Raw genomic sequence first — 25,839 nt, 5'->3', positions numbered from 1 at the left:
CAGTTTTTTTCCAGAAAAGGGCAATTGAGTTTTTTACCACAAGAAAGATATGAGTTAAAACGTATCTAGATGAAAGGTCTAAATCTTCCATGTCTAGTGAGAGGAGAGCCATCTAAGGGGTTATAATTCAATTTTTCTTAAGTAGTTTGTTGGTGAAAGTAAACAGTTGGTTCCATAGTTTTTTCATTTTTGGGCAAAAGCAAAAAATGTAGAGTAAATTACCCGGGTGTAATTACACAGTTCCTCCAACATAGCGAGGAGTATTCTTGATTAATATGGGCTAGCCTAGTAGGGGTTACATCAGTATTTGGTCAATATGTTACATCAGTATATGTAAGCCAAAATCAGGAGTGGAACAATCAGAGGAAAAATATAATAGAAACAAGTCACCAATTCTGCATTGTTCTCCCACTCCTGGTCTTGGCTTACAGATACTGATGTAAAATGCTGACTAAATACTGAACGTGTGAACATGGCCTTAGACTGTTTTCATACATAGTTGTTTTACTATTAATTTGACCCTATTAAAGTTACGTTTGCGCATCTGGGTAAAAGTATTATCCCAGATCGCCAAACCGTGCCAACTCATAGAAAGCATTAATAAATAGGAGAATAAAGAGTTTTAAGGCATTAAAAAAGTTTTTCATTTATTATATCAAGCTAAAAAAACATACACAATATACAAAAGTTTAGGACAAAATGACTTTGTGAGGGTAGCATAAGGCACTGGTAACAAAGGCCTAAATAACAAACAAATTGGCATATCCAACTTGGTAAGGGCATAAATATATTGGATTATAATAAATATTCAAAGAGCTATCAGGGGTCTGGGGGTCTGTTACTGCGCTCTATTAGGCTCTGGTCCTTGGCTCTTTACTTGGTAAGCTATTGACTCCCTATTCCCTCCCTTTTACTTTTTGTATATGGTATTATTGAATCTACACCGTGATTTCAATTATTTACAAAATGTTCATTAATATGCTTACTATATACTCACTGTGTACATTCTGAACTATCCATATCATCGATATTTATTATAATCCAATATATTTATGCCCTTACCAAGTTGGATATGCCAATTTGTTTGTTATTTAGGCCTTTGTTACCAGTGCCTTATGCTACCCTCACAAAGTCATTTTGTCCTAAACTTTTGTATATTGTGTATGTTTTTTAGCTTGATATAATAAATGAAAAACTTTTTTAATGCCTTAAAACTCTTTATTCTCCTATTTATTAATAGTTGTTTTACTGTGAATTGCCATGGTATTGTGGAAAGCATGGATGAAGCTCATTAAAATCGTGGAACCACAGCAAATTGCAGTAAAACTGTATGCCTTTCTTGCAGCTCAGTCCAAGGCTGTGAGTCAACCACTTCAGTATGACTGCTACTTGTGAATAACCCCTTATGGCATCAAACGTATGGTAAATGGGATCTTAAGATGGAAAATGAATGAGATATGACTATGTGTGACTATGAATGAGATATGACTATATCAAACATCTGGAGAAGCTTTCTTTTTTTATTTCAGGTGTGTTTTATGGAGCTGTTCTCTTGGCAACTGAAATATGCCAGCGACATCCTGCAGCCATTAAAGGTTTTCGCAAGGTCAGTTTATGTGTGACATACCCATTTCATATATTGTAATCTTGGCCTAGATGATAAACTATTAGGCTGGTTTCACGCACAATGTGTTTAAACAAAAAACCCAACTGTAGTTTTTGAAGCCAAAGTCTAAAGTAGATCTATCAGGAAGAAGAAGTTTGAGGGTAGGCTCAGAAAACACTCAAAAGAATCAACACGTGCATTTGTATGTAAAAACGACCAGTCCAATGTCCGGTCTTTGGAGTATGTTTTAACCATTTTAGATTTCAGCAGAAGCCAAGCGATTGAAAGAAGTGATCTGACCATTCTTCATGCATCTTCTACTGAGAAGATGCTTTATACTTTACAATACAAGTCAATAGGAAGGCTCAAAGATGTCTGGAAGACTCCCAGTGTTTTTTTGAGTATTTTGTCAGCATTTTAATTTTTTTTCATTCTTGAATGGAGGGAATCAAACTACAGGAAAACACCAGTACAAAAGATAAGCCAAAAACAATGGAAGAATGCTGAATAAAAAAAATGCTGATGGTCAAAAATATAGAACATGCATTCAGAAAATGCCCAAAAAGAAATTAACCAGAATGGAGAGAATCACGTTAGGTGAACTGCGGGAAATGAGGAGCCTTGGAGCTTCAGATAAGGTTTTTTATTAATACCAATGCGTTTCTGCACCGGACCGTACTCTCCTTTCACTTTCATGCTTTTGCTTTAACCATGATCTCATCATTCTCTTTTCCTTCCCCCTTTCTTTTTTTTTTCTTTATTGATTATTCCATTTCCTCTGTATCTTAACTTTTTCTTTTCTTGCCTTTCCACCCTGCCCATTTAGGAGCATTTCTCTGTATTATTGCCATCCTTTTACCCTTTATAAAGCTTGTAGGTGCTGTACCCTGCTCATTTATTTGTTTTTTTTACCTTGAAAAAGGCATCGGTCCTGTGCCAAAATGCGTTTGTACAATAAAAACCTTATCTAAAGCTCCAAGGCTCCTCATTTCCCACAGCCCACCTAACGTGATTTTCTCCATTCTGGTAAATACACATCTGGAAGATATCTCCTCCAGCCAAGGGGCAGCGGCAGTGGATATTAACGCTTAATACACTTTAGGACAAAAAACGCCAACATGTCCTGAATCATCTTCCTCTTTGAAAACTCAGCAAACTCAGGTTTACCCGTGTTTAAAAGGCGTCATGTGCACATACCCTAAGTAATTTCTTTATATTTGACATCTGTTTTGGATCAACCTGTGGCTTCAGCTCAAGAAAATGCATCAAAAACTGCAGTGGCCTCTTTCCAAGAAATGTTGTGTATGAACAACCAGTAAATTTGTTAAACTTAATGGCTGGTTACTCCACATTTATTTTTATGCGTTGCATTATGCTCAGTTTTTGAACCCGATCACAACCGATGCCAAAATGTAGCAGTTGCCATCAGGCTTATTCACCATTTTACTCCCAGGCACTGATTCGAGACCAGATGAAACATTGTGATCAGGCCACCATGACCGGCAGCTGCACCTTTTCAGAATAACGACTGATGTGCTTGAAGGGTGGAACGATACCATTATAAAGAATGGGATCAGCTCCTCTTTCACTTTCCATTTAACATTTTAGTTAACTGCCAGTTGAAAACAACGATGCAGAGCCAGACATTTGCACAGGGGATCATACAATGCTGCTTATAAAATATATATGTAATTGAAACAACATTCCAATATATATTATTAGGCCTGATTATTACCATAATTTTATTTTTGTTCAGGTAAAGTGATTGGGCATGGTCCCAGCAATGATCAGGCTGTATATGTACTTTATCTTCTCACTGAAGCCACAGACAACATGACATTTGTAGAATGGAAATGAACTGATATGGTCTTTTTTAGAAATGTTTTCTATTATCAATACATTTTTTATGCAATTTCTGCTTGTAGTAATTCAATAGGAATCTAAACTATGTACTTCTAGAAGGATATAAACCCATATACACAGAGCTGATTACAATTGCAGTATATGTATTAGAGCTGAGTCTCCTAATTGTATGATCAATATGATCAATCGTACAGCCAAGTCATACATTCATTCACTTTGAGTAAACTATGAAAGGTTTTAATGACAGCAAGGAGATATGTTGAAAATTGCAAAGAATATGACTTTTCATCATGCAATGAATTACCTTTATGAGTTGACACTGTGATACCCCTTTGATGTTACAACAACATGGCTTCAGATAATCATGTTTTCTTTGTATACTACCAGAATCGCATGAAGATTTTTTCTTCAGTTGATTGATTTGACATAGCCCCAAACATTAATAAAATGTACATGGCTGGATATTGGTACCAGTTAAGCAGAAGAACTAATCTAAAGCTGGACATAGAGATAGCAATTCTAATTTAATATTATTGAGTTATAGCCAGTGTGTTTAATGCACCTTACAGTGTAAAAGTGTTAATAACCCAAAAAACACACAATTAATACATTAAAATGATCGACATTACTCAGGTTTAAACAGAGTTTGAAGATGTAGTCCACATTAATGAAAAAGGAATCTTTATACCTTAAGGATGTGGTTTAGTCTGGTTCTTAAAGGGAACCTGTCATGTCCCCAAACACTATTAACCGGCTCTGAAAGCCTGGCTATCGGCAGGAAATCAACTTTATTCCTCCCAGCAGCCTCCAGCATTCACTCATAGAGGCGTGTCGGTGTGGCTTTAGTTACCCAGTATACAGTGAGTGGTGGCTGTAATGATGCCCCGGCACATTGACTGACAGCCGTCTCTGCATCGTATCAGTGCAGAGTGCTGGATTTTATACAACTTTGTCAATTGTGATATCATTCAGCAGATGTGTGTGAATGAAACTGAGCCTTTACCATACCTGCAGGGTGCCGAAGAGTTACCATTGCAGCCATGTTACTACTCCTGTGAAGCCTACAGGTGCACCTCACTAAATTAGAATATCATTAAAAAGTTAATTTATTTCAGTTCTTCAATACAAAAAGTGAAACTCATGTATTATATAGAGTCATTACAAACAGAGTGATCTATTTCAAGTGTTTATTTCTGTTAATGTTGATGATTATGGCTTACAGCCAATGAAAACACAAAAGTCATTATCTCAGTAAATTAGAATAATTACCAAAAAACAGCTGCAAAGGCTTCCTACTTGTTTAAAAAGGTCCCTTAGTCTGTCTCAGTAGGCTCCACAATCATGGGGAAGACTGCTGACTTGACAGATGTCCAGAAGGCAGTCATTGACACACTCCACAAAGTCCCAGAGTTACAATTTTCATTTGGAAATCAAGGTTCCAGAGTCTGGAGGAAGCGTGGAGAGGCACACGATCCAAGCTGCTTGAGGTCTAGTGTGAAGTTTCCACAATCAGTGATGGTTTGGGGAGCCATGTCATCTCCTGGTGTAGGTCCACTGTGTTTTATCAAGACCAAAGTCAGCGCAGCCGTCTACCAGGAAATTTTAGAGCACTTCATTCTTCCCTCTGCCGACAAGCTTTTTGGAGATGGAAATTTCATTCTCCAGCAGGACTTGGCACCTGTCCACACTGCCAAAAGTAGCAATACTTGGTTTAAAAACAAAAGTATCACTGTGCTTGATTGGCCAACAAACTCGCCTGACCTTCACTCTATAGAGAATCTATGGGGTATTGTCAAGAGGAAGATGGGAGACACCAGACCCAACAATGCAGACGAGCTGACGGCTGCTATCAAAGCAACCTGGGCTCCATAACACCTCAGCTGTGCCACAGGCTGATCGCCTCCATGCCACGCCGCACTGATGCAGTAATTGATGCGAAAGGAGCCCCGACCAAGTATTGAGTGCATTTACTGAACATACATTTCAGTAGGCCAACATTTCGGATTTTAAAATAATTTTTCAAGCTGTTGTTATAAAATATTCTAATTTACTGAGATAATGACTTTTGTGTTTTCATTGGCTGTAAGCCATAATCATCAACATTAACAGAAATAAACACTTGAAATAGATGACTCTGTTTGTAATGACTCTATATAATATATGAGTTTCACTTTTTGTATTGAAGAACTGAAATAAATGAACTTGTTGATGATATTCTAATTTAGTGAGATGCACCTGTAAGTGATCAGACAATCACACATTCAAGTCCCCTGAGGTGTAAAAAAAACATCATTTTTAAAAGAATAAAAAAAGAACTTAAAGATTATATGTAAATATGCAAAAAGTTAATAATTATATTTAGCATTGTTGTGTCCATAAATGTCTGATATCAAAACATAAAATTATAAAATTATTTAACCTGTACATTAAATGTCAGAAAGCAGAAAGATTTAAAAGGTGATCAAAACATTGTATGTACCCCAAAATGGTATCAATAGAAAGTTGTCTTGTTGCGCAAAAAAAGAAAGAGAAAAACAGACGAATAAAAATGTTATGTGTCTTAGAAAATGGCGTTAAAAAACAATTTATTTATTTATTTTTTAAATTTCAGATTTTTTTTCACCACTTGAATAAAAAAAAAGTTACAAGTTTGGTATAAATGTAATTGTACTGACCTGAACAGACATGTTGGCATATCATTTGTACTGCACAATGAATGCTGTGAGAACAAAATCCAGAAAAATAATGTTGGAATTGCATTTTTTTTTGTTTTTGCCATTTTAGCGCACTTGAAATATTTTTCCAGTTTTCCAGTTCCATATATGGTAAAATGAATGGTGTCATTCAAAACTGCAGTTCATCACTCAAAAAACAAGCCCTTGTTTGGTTATGTCGATGAAAAAATAAGTTATGACTCTTGGAAAAGAGGAGGACAAATTGAAAAGGCAAAAAAAATTGGCCACGGCACATTAAGAGGTGTCTCCCGATAGATTTGTCCATTTAATGTAGTTGTCAACTGCTTGGTAACCCACCAATTACATGAGGAGACTTGTGTTCCTCTCTTGGCTGCCAGACTGCAGCCAGAAGGGTGGAATGAATTGGCTTGTCGCACATATGTCCGGAGCATTATCTCTCTAAGTAACAATATTAGATTACAGCAGGACACCCGTGCAACCAGCAGCTTGATTTAACTGCAGGACCAGGAGAAGAAGGAGACACAAGTCTCTTGTTCTGGTTAGGGGGTCCGAGTATTTTGGTGTTATTTATTTTTTAATAATATACTTCATCTGTCATAGAAAGTTCCTGGTACCTTTAAATTGTTACTTAAAGTGTGATTTATTACCATAAATATGCCAAAGATATTGTTTGTTTATATTTTCACCTTCAGATTCTTCCACTACTCCTACAAAAACTCAGACAGGTCATGTCTGGTTATTCCCCGGAACACGCAGTGTCTGGTGTCACCGACCCCTTTTTACAGGTCCGTTTCCTTTATTTAACTGATTTATTTTATTATTTTTCTATTTACAACCCTTGTAAGATATTTCACTATGTGTCGCACGCCATGTAGTGGAGTTACTTTATTTTATACTTTTATGTTTTACCTACTTCTCTAGACTTATTCTAATTATAACTCTGACTCAAGTTCACACAATATTGTGGCCAAGAGGCTACATCCTTTTACATGTTGTACGTTTCATGCTGCTCACCTGGTGTACTACTTTGTAAATAACCTACTCAATTATATATGTTTCCAACCAGGTCCGTATTTTACGACTATTGAGAGTTTTGGGACACAATGATGAAAGTGTATGTGACACAATGAGTGACTTGTTGGCCCAGGTAAAAAAAAACCTTGCGAGGAAGCTAAATGTTTCACCTCTTTAACATTATCTAATATTGTACAAAGATTTTCCCAAATAGAGATGAGTGAAAAAACTTGATGTAAATCGAGTTTCTGTTGAGTTTTTAGAAATTTGCTGAACCCACCACCATATTACAAATTGTAGAAATTGGATCAGCCAGAAAGGCTGAAATGACCTTGGGTGCACCTAGGCAGACTTTCCAATCATTTAGTATAGCACAGCCAATCAGGAGGGACTATCGTAGCCAGCATAAAAGCAGAGAAAGGGAATGCAGCAGCCATTTTGGTGTGAATCTGGATAGTGAGAGGACGTCACAGCATAGCAATATACATAGGGAAAGAAAGGCATAAAACACTGAATAAATATGACAGATAATGTGTGTGACAGCACAAGAGTGCCATAGTTGCCATCCATTTTCCTATAAACATATATATTGAAGTTACTTTGACATGATTAAGGCTGGTTTGCATTGAAAAGCTTGAAAGGGGTTGCATAAAGTCCTAGGAGCCCTAAAGTATTACACACATATTTTTCAGGGCAATTTGAGTACTTGCAGTTCACCACTAATCTAATTCTCTGGAAAATTTGCCAAAGGTTGTAAAATAAAATCTCAAACGATTAATTAATTTCTACTTTCAAAATCATGTCTATTCAACTCCAGTTCCATGGAAAAGTTGCCCCTGCATTTGTTGATGCCTTCCATCGATGTACAGTATAAAATTAACTGCTGTGTAACCTGTTTGTTTGACAAGGAAAACTGTTTTTTTTTTTTATCTAACATCTGTGTTACTATTGTATACAAAAAATGTAAAGTATTGTTCATCATTAAAATAAGTCAAAACAGCTATAATACACAAAGGGAACTAACATTCTAATGGTAACACAGGTACCATATGTTAATACAATTAACGGTAATATATCACAGCGATACTTAATGGCTCTTTTTTATCTGTCAGGTTTCCACTTGTACGGAAACACAGACAAATGCTGGTAATGCGGTCTTGTATGAAACAGTGCTCACTATTGTGGAAACAAAGTCTGCAAGTGGTCTACGGGTGAGTTTACAAAAATGAAGATATGTTTAGTGGACATACACACCGTGTGACCATAACCACAGAAGTTATACCAGTCATTATGTGGCTAGAGACTGGGAAGGTTCACTCAGGTGCAGGAACATTGTTATTTTGTATGGGCAAAAACTAGATATTAGCTTTCTGCTAGTGAGCCCTACTATGTTATTCTCTTTTATGCAGAAAATAAGCTGTATGACTATACTATATGTCCATTGGTTATTGCTGTTATGCTAGTCATTCTTGCATTAGTGCAGTTCAGTTTACTTTAACTAGTTAATGAGATCGAAACTTGACCTTTCTATGGATCTCTTTAAAGGGAATCTGTCAGTAGGATCAACCCTCCTAAGCTGTTTATATGGGCATGTAGGTCATAGGAAGCTAAATAACATGATACCTTGATATCTGCGATCCAATGTCTTATTCCAGAGAAATCCCCATTTTTCTTTATGTAAATGACCTCTTCCAGGCTATGAACAGGATGTTGCCTGGAAGATAACTCTGCCTCCAGTGCTTATAATAAATGAAAGGGGGAGTTACCAGTGTGAGACAAGTTACTAACACAGAACAGGAGAAATTAACTTTGTCTTATTGCAAACACATTTTTGCAGCTCTCTGAGCACTGCTGTATTGCTACAATATTGTCTCCCTGTCTGCCTGTGAGATGAAAGCTGAAGCAGAGGGGAATCTGCAGATTAGTGTTGAGCGAGCACTAAAATGCTCGGGTGCTCGAAGCTCGGGCCGAGCTCACTGTGATACTCGGGTGCTCGACCCGAGCAAAGAGCCCAATCTAAGTCTATGGGAGACCTGAGCATTTTTGCAGCGGCACCCCCGGCAGTCTGTAGAAAGCCTAAAAAGTGCCCAAAACGATAGTGACAGTGCTCAAATGAAATGGGGACAGCATGGGGATCGCTCCAGGAAGCATTTCTGCCCCCCAGGTCACTGCAGTCAACAACGTGGTCAGAGGTATTAAGCCACTTTTACGGGCTCACAAAACGTTCAAAAACGAAACTGAAACTGCTTTCCTGTGAAATATGTTAAGGAACATCCTTTCCAGGGTAAAGACTTGTGTATAAGGTAAAATAAATAACCAAAAACAAAAAATACTCCTCCACACCTTGGGCTATGTTCACAAGTAGAATTTTTTATGCGTTTTTGCACTTTTCTATTGCTTTCAACCGTGAAAAATGCATTCACAGGGAAATGTCATTTTAACATTTTACAACCTTATCTGGCCATGTGCTGTGTGACACATGCATACAGTGCTGAAAAGACATGGGAACAGCATGGGGAAGACCCCTGGAAGCATCTCTGACACCCAGGTCACTGCCTAAAAGTGTGCCCATCAGAAGTGATCCTTGCCACATCAGAAGATGCAGACTTGCAACTATCCCCGTGCAAGTCCTTGTCCCAGGGCAGTGTTCAATTGTACCTCCCCCATTCCTTGAAATGCAAGCGCAAGTATGCAGCCTGCCACCCACCCACCCCCAGGCTGCAATATAATACTGCTTGCTTGCTTGCACTTGAAATTGGGCCTTTTAGGCATGTGGAGGAGGAATCTGGCCACCACGTCATGGCTGCGTCGGCGGCCTGGTATCCATACTCGGTCCCCAGCCGCCCCGCGACCGGGTGCCCACACACGGTCCCCAGCCGCCTGGGGGCGCCCGGGTGTACATAAACGGTCCCCAGCCGCCCCTATTTGTCCCGGTGCGCCTTATACACAAGAGCGCATACCAAAACATTACCTGTGCCCTCCCCAGTGCATTTAGTGGGAAGGACAGCCTAACCACAAACACATGGACAAGTGAATATGGCCAGGGATGGTCCATCTCACTGACACCTTCACACTGGGTTAATATTGTGGAAGCCGGGACACAGTTGGACACTGGGATGCAACACGTCCTCCAGACATAGAGGATTGCGGGTCCTGGGTCAATCAGGCTTCAACATAAAGTTCAGAAGGTAGACAGCAGCAGTGGTCAGCCTCCTACACAACGAGTAAATTATTCATGATCATGAGGCCATCCATCTCCTTAGCTTTCTGTTCCTTGGAATGCAAGCGCATGTATGTAGTAGCGGCTAGGCCTGAGGTGGTCAGCGTTTTGGCGCATATCCTACCTCCTCCGAGGATTGCTGGATGTTTTCCTGCTACTATCCCAGTTCTATGACTTCCGTTAAAACAAAGCTTCAGGTGATGAATGATGGATGAGGTGGTGGCAAAGGAGAAAGAGCAGGAGGAATAGGGACCATTCACATCAATATCAGGCCAGTCAACCACACATGTCTTGTAGGATATGTTTCTGTACCAAAAGGAGCGGTTCGGCTACACAGTTATAGGGCATACAGTGAGTGCAATGCCTACCAAAAATTTCGAGGCTCTCCAATGCCCCTTGGAAGTGACATGGAGGTCAGAGGGCCTTAACTAAACCGTTTTTTCCATTTATAGCAACTGGGTCTCCTGTACACTGTTGGCCTAAGCAGTGAATGGAAGGCTTTCCAAAAATTATGAGGAACTGCAATGCCCCTTGAAACAGACGTGGATTACAGCGTACTAAAAACCTTCTACCCATTATTGGGGAGTGGGTCTCCCTTAGTGTTCGCCTATGCATTGAAAATCAAAAGCTGATAAAAATTAGGAGGAAATGCAATGCCCGTTGGAAGAGTCGTGGAGGTTAGAGGTAATTAAAAATAACATTTCAAGGCCCCTTGGAAGAGCTGTGGAGTTCAGAGTGGTTTAACAAGATGGTTTTAATGCCCCTTGGAAGAGACGTGGTGGTCACAGTAGCTTAACAAGACGGTTTTAATGCCCCTTAGAAGAGGCGTGGAGTTCAGAGTGGTTTAACAAGACGGTTTTAATGCCCCTTGGAAGAGACATGGAGGTCACAGTAGCTTAACAAGACGGTTTTAATGCCCCTTGGAAGAGAAGTGGAGTTCAGAGTGGTTTAACAAGACAGTTTTGATACCCCTTGGAAGAGACGTGGAGTTCAGAGTGGTTTAACAAGACGGTTTTAATGCCCCTTGGAAGAGACATGGAGGTCACAGTAGCTTAACAAGACAGTTTTAATGCCCCTTGGAAGAGATGTGGAGGTCAGAGTGGTTTAACAAGACGGTTTTAATGCCCCTTGGAAGAGACGTGGAGGTCACAGTAGCTTAACAAGACGGTTTTAATGCCCCTTGGAAGAGACGTGGAGTTCAGAGTGGTTTAGCAAGACGGTTTTAATGCCCCTTGTAAGAGACATGGAGGTCACAGTAGCTTAACAAGACAGTTTTAATGCCCCTTGGAACAGACGTGGAGTTCAGAGTGGTTTAACAAAACGGTTTTAATGCCCCTTGGAAGAGACGTGGAGTTCAGAGTGGTTTAAAAAGACGGTTTTAATGCCCCTTGGAAGAGACGTGGAGGTCACAGTAGCTTAACAAGACGGTTTTAATGCCCCTTAGAAGAGACGTGGAGGTCAGAGTGGTTTAACAAGACGGTTTTAATGGCCCTTGGAAGAGACGTGGAGGTCACAGTAGCTTAACAAGACGGTTTTAATGCCCCTTGGAAGAGACGTGGAGGTCACAGTAGCTTAACAAGACGGTTTTAATGCCCCTTGGAAGAGACGTGGAGGTCAGAGAGGTTTAACAAGACGGTTTTAATGCCCCTTGGAAGAGACGTGGAGGTCACAGTAGCTTAACAAGATGGTTTTATTGCCCCTTGGAAGAGACGTGGAGGTCACAGTGGTTTAACAAGATGGTTTTAATGCCCCTTGGAAGAGACGTGGAGGTCACAGTAGCTTAACAAGACGGTTTTAATGCCCCTTGGAAGAGACGTGGAGTTCAGAGTGGTTTTACAAGACAGTTTTAATGCCCCTTGTAAGAGACATGGAGGTCTCAGTAGCTTAACAAGACGGTTTTAATGCCCGTTGGAAGAGATGTGGAGGTCACAGTAGCTTAACAAGACGGTTTTAATGCCCCTTGGAAGAGACGTGGAGGTCAGAGTGGTTTAACAAGACGGTTTTAATGCCCCTTGGAAGAGACGTGGAGGTCACAGTAGCTTAACAAGACGGTTGTAATGCCCCTTTGGAAGAGACGGGGAGTTCAGAGTGGTTTAACAAGATGGTTTCAATGCCCCTTGGAAGAAACATGGAGGTCAGAGTGGTTTAACAAGACGGTTTTAATGCCCCTTGGAAGAGACGTGGAGGTCAGAGTGGTTTAACAACACGGTTTTAATGTCCCTTGGAAGAGAGGTGGAGTTCAGAGTGGTTTAACAAGACGGTTTTAATGCCCCTTGGAAGAGACGTGGAGGTCACAGTAGCGTAACAAGACGATTTTAATGCCAGTTGGAAGAGACGTGGAGTTCATAGTGGTTTAATAAGCCGGTTTTAATGCCCCTTGGAAGAGACTTGGAAGTCACAGTAGCTTAGCAAGACGGTTTTAATGCCCCTTGGAAGAGACGTGGAGTTCAGAGTAGTTTAACAAGACTGTTTTAATGCCCCTTGGAAGAGACGTGGAGGTCACAATAGCTTAACAAGACGATTTTAATGCCCCTTGGAAGAGACGTGGAGTTCAGAGTGGTTTAACAAGACTGTTTTAATGCCCCTTGGAAGAGATGTGGAGGTCACAGTAGCTTAACAAGACGGTTTTAATGCCCCTTGGAAGAGACGTGGAGTTCAGAGTGGTTTAACAAGACGGTTTTAATGCCCCTTGGAAGAGACGTGGAGTTCAGAGTGGTTTAACAAGACGGTTTTAATGCCCCTTGGAAGAGACGTGGAGGTCACAGTAGCTTAACAAGACGGTTTTAATGCCCCTTGGAAGAGACGTGGAGGTCAGAGTGGTTTAACAAGACGGTTTTAATGCCCCTTGGAAGAGACGTGGAAGTCACAGTAGCTTAACAAGACTGTTTTAATGCCCCTTGGAAGAGAAGTGGAAGTCACAGTAGCTTAACAAGACAGTTTTAATGCCCCTTGGAAGAGACGTGGAGGTCACAGTAGCTTAACAAGATGGTTTTAATGCCCCTTGGAAGAGACGTGGAGGTCACAGTAGCTTAACAAGACGGTTTTAATGCCCCTTGGAAGAGACGTGGAGGTCAGAGTGGTTTAACAAGACGGTTTTAATGCCGCTTGGAAGAGACGTGGAGGTCACAGTAGCTTAACAAGACGGTTTTAATGCCCCTTGGAAGAGACGTGGAGTTCAGAGTGGTTTTACAAGACGGTTTTAATGCCCCTTGTAAGAGACATGGAGGTCACAGTAGCTTAACAAGATGGTTTTAATGCCCCTTGGAAGAGATGTGGAGGTCACAGTAGCTTAACAAGACGGTTTTAATGCCCCTTGGAAGAGACGTGGAGGTCAGAGTGGTTTAACAAGACGGTTTTAATGCCCCTTGGAAGAGACGTGGAGGTCACAGTAGCTTAACAAGACGGTTGTAATGCCCCTTTGGAAGAGACGTGGAGTTCAGAGTGGTTTAACAAGATGGTTTTAATGCCCCTTGGAAGAGACATGGAGTTCAGAGTGGTTTAACAAGACGGTTTTAATGCCCCTTGGAAGAGACATGGAGGTCACAGTAGCTTAACAAGACAGTTTTAATGCCCCTTGGAAGAGATGTGGAGGTCAGAGTGGTTTAACAAGACGGTTTTAATGCCCCTTGGAAGAGACGTGGAGGTCACAGTAGCTTAACAAGACGGTTTTAATGCCCCTTGGAAGAGACGTGGAGTTCAGAGTGGTTTAGCAAGACGGTTTTAATGCCCCTTGTAAGAGACATGGAGGTCACAGTAGCTTAACAAGACAGTTTTAATGCCCCTTGGAACAGACGTGGAGTTCAGAGTGGTTTAACAAAACGGTTTTAATGCCCCTTGGAAGAGACGTGGAGTTCAGAGTGGTTTAACAAGACGGTTTTAATGCCCCTTGGAAGAGACGTGGAGGTCGCAGTAGCTTAACAAGACGGTTTTAATGCCCCTTAGAAGAGACGTGGAGGTCAGAGTGGTTTAACAAGACGGTTTTAATGGCCCTTGGAAGAGACGTGGAGGTCACAGTAGCTTAACAAGACGGTTTTAATGCCCCTTGGAAGAGACGTGGAGGTCACAGTAGCTTAACAAGACGGTTTTAATGCCCCTTGGAAGAGACGTGGAGGTCAGAGAGGTTTAACAAGACGGTTTTAATGCCCCTTGGAAGAGACGTGGAGGTCACAGTAGCTTAACAAGATGGTTTTAATGCCCCTTGGAAGAGACGTGGAGGTCACAGTGGTTTAACAAGACGGTTTTAATGCCCCTTGGAAGAGACGTGGAGGTCACAGTAGCTTAACAAGACGGTTTTAATGCCCCTTGTAAGAGACGTGGAGTTCAGAGTGGTTTTACAAGACAGTTTTAATGCCCCTTGTAAGAGACATGAAGGTCACAGTAGCTTAACAAGATGGTTTTAATGCCCCTTGGAAGAGATGTGGAGGTCACAGTAGCTTAACAAGACGGTTTTAATGCCCCTTGGAAGAGACGTGGAGGTCAGAGTGGTTTAACAAGCCGGTTTTAATGCCCCTTGGAAGAGACGTGGAGGTCACAGTAGCTTAACAAGACGGTTGTAATGCCCCTTTGGAAGAGACGTGGAGTTCAGAGTGGTTTAACAAGATGGTTTTAATGCCCCTTGGAAGAGACATGGAGGTCAGAGTGGTTTAACAAGACGGTTTTAATGCCCCTTGGAAGAGACGTGGAGGTCAGAGTGGTTTAACAACACGGTTTTAATGTCCCTTGGAAGAGAGGTGGAGTTCAGAGTGGTTTAACAAGACGGTTTTAATGCCCCTTGGAAGAGACGTGGAGGTCACAGTAGCTTAACAAGACGATTTTAATGCCAGTTGGAAGAGACGTGGAGTTCATAGTGGTTTAATAAGCCGGTTTTAATGCCCCTTGGAAGAGACTTGGAGGTCACAGTAGCTTAGCAAGACGGTTTTAATGCCCCTTGGAAGAGACGTGGAGTTCAGAGTAGTTTAACAAGACTGTTTTAATGCCCCTTGGAAGAGACGTGGAGGTCACAATAGCTTAACAAGACGATTTTAATGCCCCTTGGAAGAGACGTGGAGTTCAGAGTGGTTTAACAAGTCTGTTTTAATGCCCCTTGGAAGAGATGTGGAGGTCACAGTAGCTTAACAAGACGGTTTTAATGCCCCTTGGAAGAGACGTGGAGTTCAGAGTGGTTTAACAAGACGGTTTTAATGCCCCTTGGAAGAGACGTGGAGTTCAGAGTGGTTTAACAAGACAGTTTTAATGCCCTTTGGAAGAGACATGGAGGTCACAGTAGCTTAACAAGACGGTTTTAATGCCCCTTGGAGGAGACGTGGAGGTCAGAGTGGTTTAACAAGACGGTTTTAATGCCCCTTGGAAGAGACGTGGAAGTCACAGTAGCTTAACAAGACTGTTTTAATGCCCCTTGGAAGAGACGTGGAAGTCACAGTAGCTTAACAAGACAGTTTTAATGCCCCTTGGAAGAGACGTGGAGGTCACAGTAGCTTAATAAGATGGTTTTAATGCCCCTTGGAAGAGACGTGGAGGTCACAGTAGCTTAACAAGACGGTTTTAATGCCCCTTGGAAGAGACGTGGAGGTCAGAGTGGTTTAACAAGACGGTTTTAATGCCGCTTGGAAGAGACGTGGAGGTCACAGTAGCTTAACAAGACGGTTTTAATGCCCCTTGGAAGAGACGTGGAGTTCAGAGTTGTTTTACAAGACGGTTTTAATGCCCCTTGTAAGAGACATGGAGGTCACAGTAGCTTAACAAGACGGTTTTAATGCCCCATGGAAGAGATGTGGAGGTCACAGTAGCTTAACAAGACGGTTTTAATGCCCCTTGGAAGAGACGTGGAGGTCAGAGTGGTTTAACAAGACGGTTTTAATGCCCCTTGGAAGAGACGTGGAGGTCAGAGTGGTTTAACAAGACGGTTTTAATGCCCCTTGGAAGAGACTTGGAGGTCAGCGTGGTTTAACAACACGGTTTTAATGTCCCTTGGAAGAGTGGTGGAGTTCAGAGTGGTTTAACAAGACGGTTTTAATGCCCCTTGGAAGAGACGTGGAGGTCACAGTAGCTTAACAAGACGATTTTAATGCCAGTTGGAAGAGACGTGGAGTTCAGAGTGGTTTAATAAGCCGGTTTTAATGCCCCTTGGAAGAGATGTGGAGTTCAGAGTGGTTTAACAAGACGGTTTTAATGCCCCTTGGAAGAGACGTGGAGGTCACAATAGCTTAACAAGACGATTTTAATGCCCCTTGGAAGAGACGTGGAGTTCAGAGTGGTTTAACAAGACTGTTTTCATGCCCCTTGGAAGAGACGTGGAGGTCACAGTAGCTTAACAAGACGGTTTTAATGCCCCTTGGAAGAGACGTGGAGTTCAGAGTGGTTTAACAAGACGGTTTTAATGCCCCTTGGAAGAGATGTGGAGTTCAGAGTGGTTTAACAAGACGGTTTTAATGCCCCTTGGAAGAGACGTGGTGGTCACAGTAGCTTAACAAGACGGTTTTAATGCCCCTTAGAAGAGACGTGGAGGTCAGAGAGGTTTAACAAGACGGTTTTAATGCCCCTTGGAAGAGACGTGGAGGTCACAGTAGCTTAACAAGATGGTTTTAATGCCCCTTGGAAGAGACGTGGAGGTCACAGTGGTTTAACAAGACGGTTTTAATGCCCCTTGGAAGAGACGTGGAGGTCACAGTAGCTTAACAAGACGGTTTTAATGCCCCTTGTAAGAGACGTGGAGTACAGAGTGGTTTTACAAGACAGTTTTAATGCCCCTTGTAAGAGACATGGAGGTCACAGTAGCTTAACAAGATGGTTTTAATGCCCCTTGGAAGAGATGTGGAGGTCACAGTAGCTTAAGAAGACGGTTTTAATGCCCCTTGGAAGAGACGTGGAGGTCAGAGTGGTTTAACAAGACGGTTTTAATGCCCCTTGGAAGAGACGTGGAGGTCACAGTAGCTTAACAAGACGGTTGTAATGCCCCTTTGGAAGAGACGTGGAGTTCAGAGTGGTTTAACAAGATGGTTTTAATGCCCCTTGGAAGAGACATGGAGGTCAGAGTGGTTTAACAAGACGGTTTTAATGCCCCTTGGAAGAGACGTGGAGGTCAGAGTGGTTTAACAACACGGTTTTAATGTCCCTTGGAAGAGAGGTGGAGTTCAGAGTGGTTTAACAAGACGGTTTTAATGCCCCTTGGAAGAGACGTGGAGGTCACAGTAGCTTAACAAGACGATTTTAATGCCAGTTGGAAGAGACGTGGAGTTCATAGTGGTTTAATAAGCCGGTTTTAATGCCCCTTGGAAGAGACTTGGAGGTCACAGTAGCTTAGCAAGACGGTTTTAATGCCCCTTGGAAGAGACGTGGAGTTCAGAGTAGTTTAACAAGACTGTTTTAATGCCCCTTGGAAGAGACGTGGAGGTCACAATAGCTTAACAAGACGATTTTAATGCCCCTTGGAAGAGACGTGGAGTTCAGAGTGGTTTAACAAGACTGTTTTAATGCCCCTTGGAAGAGATGTGGAGGTCACAGTAGCTTAACAAGACGGTTTTAATGCCCCTTGGAAGAGACGTGGAGTTCAGAGTGGTTTAAGAAGACGGTTTTAATGCCCCTTGGAAGAGACGTGGAATTCAGAGTGGTTTAACAAGACGGTTTTAATGCCCTTTGGAAGAGACGTGAAGGTCACAGTAGCTTAACAAGACGGTTTTAATGCCCCTTGGAAGAGACGTGGAGGTCAGAGTGGTTTAACAAGACGGTTTTAATGCCCCTTGGAAGAGACGTGGAAGTCACAGTAGCTTAACAAGACTTTTAATGCCCCTTGGAAGAGACGTGGAAGTCACAGTAGCTTAACAAGACAGTTTTAATGCCCCTTGGAAGAGATGTGGAGGTCACAGTAGCTTAACAAGATGGTTTTAATGCCCCTTGGAAGAGACGTGGAGGTCACAGTAGCTTAACAAGACGGTTTTAATGCCCCTTGGAAGAGACGTGGAGGTCAGAGTGGTTTAACAAGACGGTTTTAATGCCGCTTGGAAGAGACGTGGAGGTCACAGTAGCTTAACAAGACGGTTTTAATGCCCCTTGGAAGAGACGTGGAGTTCAGAGTGGTTTTACAAGACGGTTTTAATGCCCCTTGTAAGAGACATGGAGGTCACAGTAGCTTAAGAAGATGGTTTTAATGCCCCTTGGAAGAGATGTGGAGGTCACAGTAGCTTAACAAGACGGTTTTAATGCCCCTTGGAAGAGACGTGGAGGTCAGAGTGGTTTAACAAGACGGTTTTAATGCCCCTTGGAAGAGACGTGGAGGTCACAGTAGCGTAACAAGACGGTTGTAATGCCCCTTTGGAAGAGACGTGGAGTTCAGAGTGGTTTAACAAGATGGTTTTAATGCCCCTTGGAAGAGACATGGAGGTCAGAGTGGTTTAACAAGACGGTTTTAATGCCCCTTGGAAGAGACGTGGAGGTCAGCGTGGTTTAACAACATGGTTTTAATGTCCCTTGGAAGAGAGGTGGAGTTCAGAGTGGTTTAACAAGACGGTTTTAATGCCCCTTGGAAGAGACGTGGAGGTCACAGTAGCTTAACAAGACGATTTTAATGCCAGTTGGAAGAGACGTGGAGTTCAGAGTGGTTTAATAAGCCGGTTTTAATGCCCCTTGGAAGAGATGTGGAGTTCAGAGTGGTTTAACAAGACGGTTTTAATGCCCCTTGGAAGAGACGTGGAGGTCACAATAGCTTAATAATACGATTTTAATGCCCCTTGGAAGAGACGTGGAGTTCAGAGTGGTTTAACAAGACGGTTTTAATGCCCCTTGGAAGAGACGTGGAGGTCACAATAGCTTAACAAGACGATTTTAATGCCCCTTGGAAGAGACTTGGAGTTCAGAGTGGTTTAACAAGACTGTTTTAATGCCCCTTGGAAGAGACGTGGAGGTCACAGTAGCTTAACAAGACGGTTTTAATGCCCCTTGGAAGAGACGTGGAGTTCAGAGTGGTTTAACAAGACGGTTTTAATGCCCCTTGGAAGAGACGTGGAGTTCAGAGTGGTTTAACAAGACGGTTTTAATGCCCCTTGGAAGAGACGTGGAGGTCACAGTAGCTTAACAAGACGGTTTTAATGCCCCTTGGAAGAGACGTGGAGGTCACAGTAGCTTAACAAGACGGTTTTAATGCCCCTTGGAAGAGACGTGGAGGTCAGAGTGGTTTAACAAGACGGTTTTAATGCCCCTTGGAAGAGATGTGGAGTTCAGAGTGGTTTAACAAGACGGTTTTAATGCCCCTTGGAAGAGACGTGGAGGTCACAGTAGCTTAACAAGATGGTTTTAATGCCCCTTACAAGAGCCATGCAGTACAGCATATTAAAAACATTATTCCCATTATTGGGGAGTGGGTTTCCCATAGTCTTTGCCTATGCCTTCCAAGCAAAAGCTGCCAAAAATTAGGACGGAGGAACTTGCAATGCTGGCAACACGGACCAAGGTCACCCTGGTGGTATAGTGGTGGTGGAGGCTGAGGATAAGGAGAAGAGCAAAAAACAGCCGAAATGAGGAAGCGTATACCCATGTGTGGGTGTGAAGCGGTGCATGAAAATACACCTCCCAAAATACCACAGTGGATTTGACTTTATGTTACTCTGCTGTCATTTGGTGGTGATGAGAAGTCTGGCCCAATCCAGCCCTTGTTCATTTTGATAAGGGTCAGCTTGTCAGCATTGTCAGTTGACAGGCGAGTGCGCTTATCAGTTATAATTCCCCCAACGGCACTAAAAACACGCTCCGATAACACGCTAGCGGCAGGGCAGGCCAGGACCTCCAAGGCGTACAGAGCGAGTTCATTCCAAGTGTCTAGCTTGGCTACCCAATAATTAAAAGGCACAGAGGAATCACGGAGGACGCTGGTAAAGTCGGCAAGGTACTCCCTCACCATCTTTTGAAACTTTCCACTCCTTGTGAGAGTACCCCGCACCTCAGGGCCTGTAAGCTGGGCGGGTCTTAGAAAACTGTCCCAGAACGTTGACAGTGTTCCCCTGCCTGTGCTGGATTGGAGTTGCGTCTCTCTCGCCTGTACGCCTTGGTTGGGCAATGAAATGTGACCTCTGCCGCTAGCGAGTTCAGATGGGAATTTTTTAAACAGTTCTGCAGCAAGGGCCTTCTGGTACTGCCCCATTTTTGTAGACCTCTCCACCTCAGGAATAAGAGAGTGAAAGTTCTCCTTGTAGCGGGGGTCTAAAAGTGTCACCAACCAGTAATGACTGTCATGTCACCCAACATTTTGACAACGTGAGGGTCACGGTTAAGGCAGCGTAACATAAAGTCAGCCATGCGTGCCAGACTGGTAACGGGCAAGACTTCCGTGTCCTCACCAAGATGACGACTGACCATGCTCTCCTCCTCCTCCTCCCACCTGTCCTCAGGCCACCCACCCTGAACCGACAGTATGACAGTTGTACAGGTACTACCGTCTACAGCGCATGATACTAGCTCCTGTTCTTCCTCCTCCTCCTCTTCTTCATTGTCCCCCAATGCACGTTGGGATGAGATGAGGCTGGGCTGTGTGTAATCACCCGCTACGGCTTCTTGATCCATCTCATCATACTCTGGCTGCAATGCCTCCTCTTTAATTCTCTGCAGAGAGCGTTGCAAAAGACAGACAAGTGGGATGCTGACGCTAATGATGGCGTCATCGCCACTCACCATCTTGGTGGACTCCTCAAAGTTTGTCAGGATGGTACATATGTCAACATCCAGGTCCACTCCTGAGGTCTTATGTGTGGAGTCTGACCTGAATATCGACGGCCTTGTTGCAGCTGGTACTCCACAACTGCTTTCTTCTGCTCACAAATCCTTTGCAACATGTGGAGGGTAGAGTTCCAACGTGTGGGGACATCACACACCAGTCGGTGTGCCGGAAGCTTCAAACGCTGCTGCAACACAGCAAGCGCGGCGGAAGCTGTAGCCGACTTCCGAAAATGAGCTGACAGGCGGCGTACTTTGACAAGCAGATCTGGCAACTCGGGGTACGATTTAAGAAACCGCTGAACCACGAGGTTAAGCACATGAGCCAGGCATGGTACATGTGTGATCTCGCCTCGCCTCAGAGCCGCCACCAGGTTACGGCCATTGTCACACACGATCATGCCTAGATGTAGGTTCACCGGTCTCAGCCACAGATCTGCCTGCTCTTTCACAGCTGTGTGAGGTTTATCACCTAAGCTTATGAGTTTCAGCACAGCCTGTTGCCGCTTGGCTGAGGCAGTACTGCAGTGCTTCCAGCTTGTAACTGATGTGGTGATATCTGAGATGGAGGCTGAACATGAGGAGGAGGATGATGCGCAGGAGCTGTACACTGTGGGGGCAACTCTGACTGACATAGGGCCCGCAATCCTCGGTGTGGGGAGGATGTGTTCCGTCCCAAGGTCCGACTGGGTCACGGCTTCCACTATGTTTACCCAGTGTGCAGTCAGGGAGATGTACCGTTCCTGGCCACAAGTTCTTGTTCACATGTCCGTTGTCAGGTGGACTCTCCCAGTAACTGCGTTGTTGAGGGCACGGCAGATGTTTTGGGACACGTGCTTGTGTAGTGCGGGGATGGCACACCGGGCAAAATAGTGTTGGCTGGGGACCGAGTACCGATGGACGGCCACCGCCATAAGGTTGCAGAAGGATTCCGCCTCCACCAGCCTAAAATGCAGCATTTCCAACGCAAGCAGTCGTGAAATGTGCGAATTTAGTGCTATGGCTTGTGGGTCGTTGGCTGCGAATTTGCGCTTTCGTTCAAAGGTCTGGGATATGGACAATTGAACGCTGCGGTGGGACGTGGACGTGGACGTTGATGCTGTTTCTTGAGAAACTGCCATAAGAAGTGAAGACTAAGAGGAGGGGGCATCTTTGCATGCAGTATGGACAGGGTATTGCCTTGCACGCACAACAGTGGGTTCTCTTACACGCACAACAGCGGAAGAAGCAGTGGTGACACCCGCTGATACTGGTCGTGGACCCTGGGGTTCGCCCCACAAAGTCGGGTGCTTTGCTGACATGTGCCTGATCATGTTGGTGGTGGTCAGGCTGGTAGTTTTGTCACCCCTGCTGATGCTGGCCTGGCAGGTGGTACAAATGGCCTTTTTGGGGTTATCAGCAGAGTCTTTAAAAAAATTCCAGACTCTGGAAGACCTACCGGTTGTACTGGCAACGTCCCTTGTGTTGGTGTTACGGGGAACTGTTGCCCGCCTTCTGTGTGCGGCCACCACACTGCTTCTTCCTGCCTGTTGGGGTACTCTGCCTCCCTTCCCCTGTGTGCTGCTGGCCTCGCTCTGCGTGTCCTCCTGCCACGTTGGGTCAGTTACTAGATCATCCACCACCTCCTCCTCTTCCACTTCCGCACCACGGTCCTCCTCCTCACTTCGTGGCAATTGGGTCTCGTCATCGTCCACCTCTTGTGACAAATTGCCAGCGTCGCATTCCTGTGGCCGTGGCTGTTCAAATATTTGGCCATCGCTACATGGGATCTCCTCTTCCACCACTTCAAGCGGAGCAGGCGAGGGGCCCAAATATGGAAATAGACCAGTGAACAGCTCTTCAGAGTGTCCAACTGTGGGATCAGTTGCTGTCTGATGATACTCGGCATGGTGGGAGGAAGGAGCATCAGGGTGAGGAGGAGTATGCAGTCGAGACTCACGGCTACTAACACTTGACCGTGTGGAAGACAGACCGGAGGTGGTGGTGGCCAGGTGACTGGAAGTATTATCTGCTATCCAATAAATAACCTGTTCACTCTGAACAGTTCGCAATAGTGGTGCTGTTGTGTGCTTCCCTAGTAATTCGGTCAAGAACTGGGAGCGAGAAGATGTGGCTGTTGGTTGTGGTACATTTTCACATTGGCCACGGCCCCGTCCTCTGCGTGCACAATCACCAGAATGTCCAGTTCCACGTCCCTTGCCTCGCGCCTTGCCCATTGTAAATGAAGTAAAATAGCTTACACTCGCACTATCAATGGCAAAAGGGTAATAGAAAGGAGATTTGAACCGTGGAAGAGGAAAACCACAGTTCTAGTTATCTGGCCTACACCAGAATCTTTTAAACAGATATATTTGAGTCTGAACAGTCAGCGAGACACTCAAAATGTTTTTTTTTATTCAAAAAAGGCAAAAAAGTGGATAATACAGAGATTTGAACCGTGGAACTGCAAAACCACAGTTCTAGTTATCTGGCCTACACCAGACTCTTTTAAACAGATATATTTGTGTCTGAACAGTCAGCGAGACACTCCAAATGTTTTTTTTTATGCAAAAAGGTGGATTACACCCAGATTTGAACCGTGGAATAGGAAAACCACAGTTCTAGTTATCTGGCGGACACCAGAATCTTTTAAACAGATATATTTGTGTCTGAACAGTCAGTGAGACACTCAAAATGTTTTTTTTTATGGAAAAAAAGGCAAAAAACAGGATAATACAGAGATTTGAACCGTGGAACTGCAAAACCACAGTTCTAGTTATCTGGCCTACACCAGACTCACTAAAAAAATTTTTTTTGGGGGGGGAAATACCAAAAGGTTAATAAGATGGGTATTTGTACAGTCTGACTGAGGGAAAAAAAAAAAAGAGGATTTAGATGAAAAAAAAAGGATTTTTCCTGGCCCCTGAGTCCTGGGGCTAAGTCTAGCAATTTGAAAAGCAGCAGCACACAGGACTGTAATGTAGTGTTTGTTGGTATAACCACTGCGTCTCCTATACAGCCTGCCTGCCTGATATCTGGGATGGATACTAGTCCTGAGAAGGACTGTTTGTTTGATTTTGCAGGCTTTAGAGACCCTACACTACCTATTTCGCAGCATAAATCTCTCCCTAACTCAGCAGCACTCTCCCTACACCGTCTGATCCGGAGCGACTGTGTCCACGATGGCGGCGCCCGGTTTTAAATACTCGAGGTGACGCTGTGCGGCCAGACAATCACTGTAATGCCCACAACCAACATGGCTGCGGCATTACAGTGACTGGCTGGCAATCCCTGCATGTTCATTGGCTCTGTAAAGAGCGCCAAACATGCAGGGCGGAGACCCGAGCTCCCGTCCGAGTAACCCGATAATGCTCGGTGCTCGCCGAACATCCCGAGTAGTGAGATGCTCGGGCGAGTACCGAGCAGTGTCGAGCATGCTCGCTCAACACTACTGCAGATGTGTCAGTTATAATCACACCCAGCTCTGCAGTGAGATCAGGAGAGCAGAAAGCGACTATCACATATCACAATGGTAACTCCCCCTTCATGTAATATAAGCTCTTGGGGCAGCGTTATCTTCCAGTCAGCAACCTTCCCATACTCTGGAAGAGGTCATTTATATAAAGTGATAAAAGATGATTTCTCAGCAACAAGGCATCTGATATGAGACATACAGGGACCACTTTCCTCAGCAGTCTGCCCATATTAATAGTTTACATCCCACCAAGGACAACATCTGCAAGGAGTTTGTATATTCTCCCTGTGTTTGCGTGGGTTTCCTCCGGGTTCTCCGGTTTCCTCCCACACTCCAAAGACATACTGATAGGGAATCTAGATTGTGAGCCCCGTTGGGGACAGCGACAATAATGTATGTAAAGCGCTGCGGAATATGTTAGCGCTATATAAAAATAAAGATTATTATTATTATTATAGGTCAAATGTGGTGACAGATTCCCTTTAAATTCCAGTGATGCCCTTACCAAAAATAGCAAATGCATATTGCATGGCTTATATAATGAACCTATATTTGTATGCGTTATCTTTACTGATTGTAGCAAAGCCTGTTGCTAAACATATCTCTAGTCATCCTCATTTGTAGTACCTTGTCATCAAATACAGCTATTTGTACAACAGATCTCTCCTTCTTCCCAAGTCACTAAGTATGTACGTCCAAAGAATATTTTAGGTGAATCTCTTGCTCTTTACTCTGGAAGTATCCACAGACTTCCATGAACTGGACGTATGCCAAAGGTATACCATTTTAGCATACAGTACAGACCAAAAGTTTGGACACACCTCCTCATTTAAAGATTGTTCTGTATTTTCCTGACTATGAAAATTGTACATTCACACTGAAGGCATCAAAACTATGAATTAACACATGTGGAATTATATACTTAACAAAAAAGTGTGAAACAACTGAAAATATGTCTTATATTCTAGGTTCTTCAAAGTAGCCACCTTTTGCTTTGATGACTGCTTTGCACACTCTTGGCATTCTCTTGATGAGCTTCAAGGGGTAGTCACCAGAAATGGTTTTCACTTCACAGGTGTGCCCTGTCAGATTTAATAAGTGGGATTTCTTGCCTTATAAATGGGGTTGGTACCATCAGTTGTGTTGTGCAGACGTCTGGTGGATACACAGCTGATAGTCCTACTGAATAGACTGTTAGAATTTGTATTATGGCAAGAAAAAACAGCTAAGTAAAGAAAAACGAGTGGTCATCATTACTTTAAGAAATGAAGGTCAGTCAGTCCGAAAA

At 43.3% G+C, this 25,839-nt stretch overlaps 1 protein-coding gene across 2 annotated transcripts in view; it reads left to right on the top strand.

Annotated features, from left to right (window-relative positions):
- AP1G2 (adaptor related protein complex 1 subunit gamma 2) overlaps window positions 1-25,839 on the top strand; it is a 76,125-nt gene that overhangs the window by 6,547 nt on the left and 43,739 nt on the right. For both annotated transcript variants that reach the window (XM_073671076.1, XM_073671075.1), the window contains exons 6-9: window positions 1,530-1,606; window positions 6,858-6,950; window positions 7,232-7,312; window positions 8,292-8,390. In XM_073671076.1, coding sequence (XP_073527177.1) covers window positions 1,530-1,606; window positions 6,858-6,950; window positions 7,232-7,312; window positions 8,292-8,390 — 350 coding nt within the window. The remainder of the gene's footprint in view (window positions 1-1,529; window positions 1,607-6,857; window positions 6,951-7,231; window positions 7,313-8,291; window positions 8,391-25,839) is intronic.

This window comes from Phyllobates terribilis, unplaced genomic scaffold, assembly GCF_046119375.1.
Source record: "Phyllobates terribilis strain yellow unplaced genomic scaffold, ASM4611937v1 Scaffold_1__5_contigs__length_1240528914, whole genome shotgun sequence".
NCBI lineage: Eukaryota > Metazoa > Chordata > Amphibia > Anura > Dendrobatidae > Phyllobates > Phyllobates terribilis.
The sequence above is the reverse complement of the archived record's forward strand: the minus strand, read 5'-3'. Positions and strand labels throughout refer to the sequence as shown.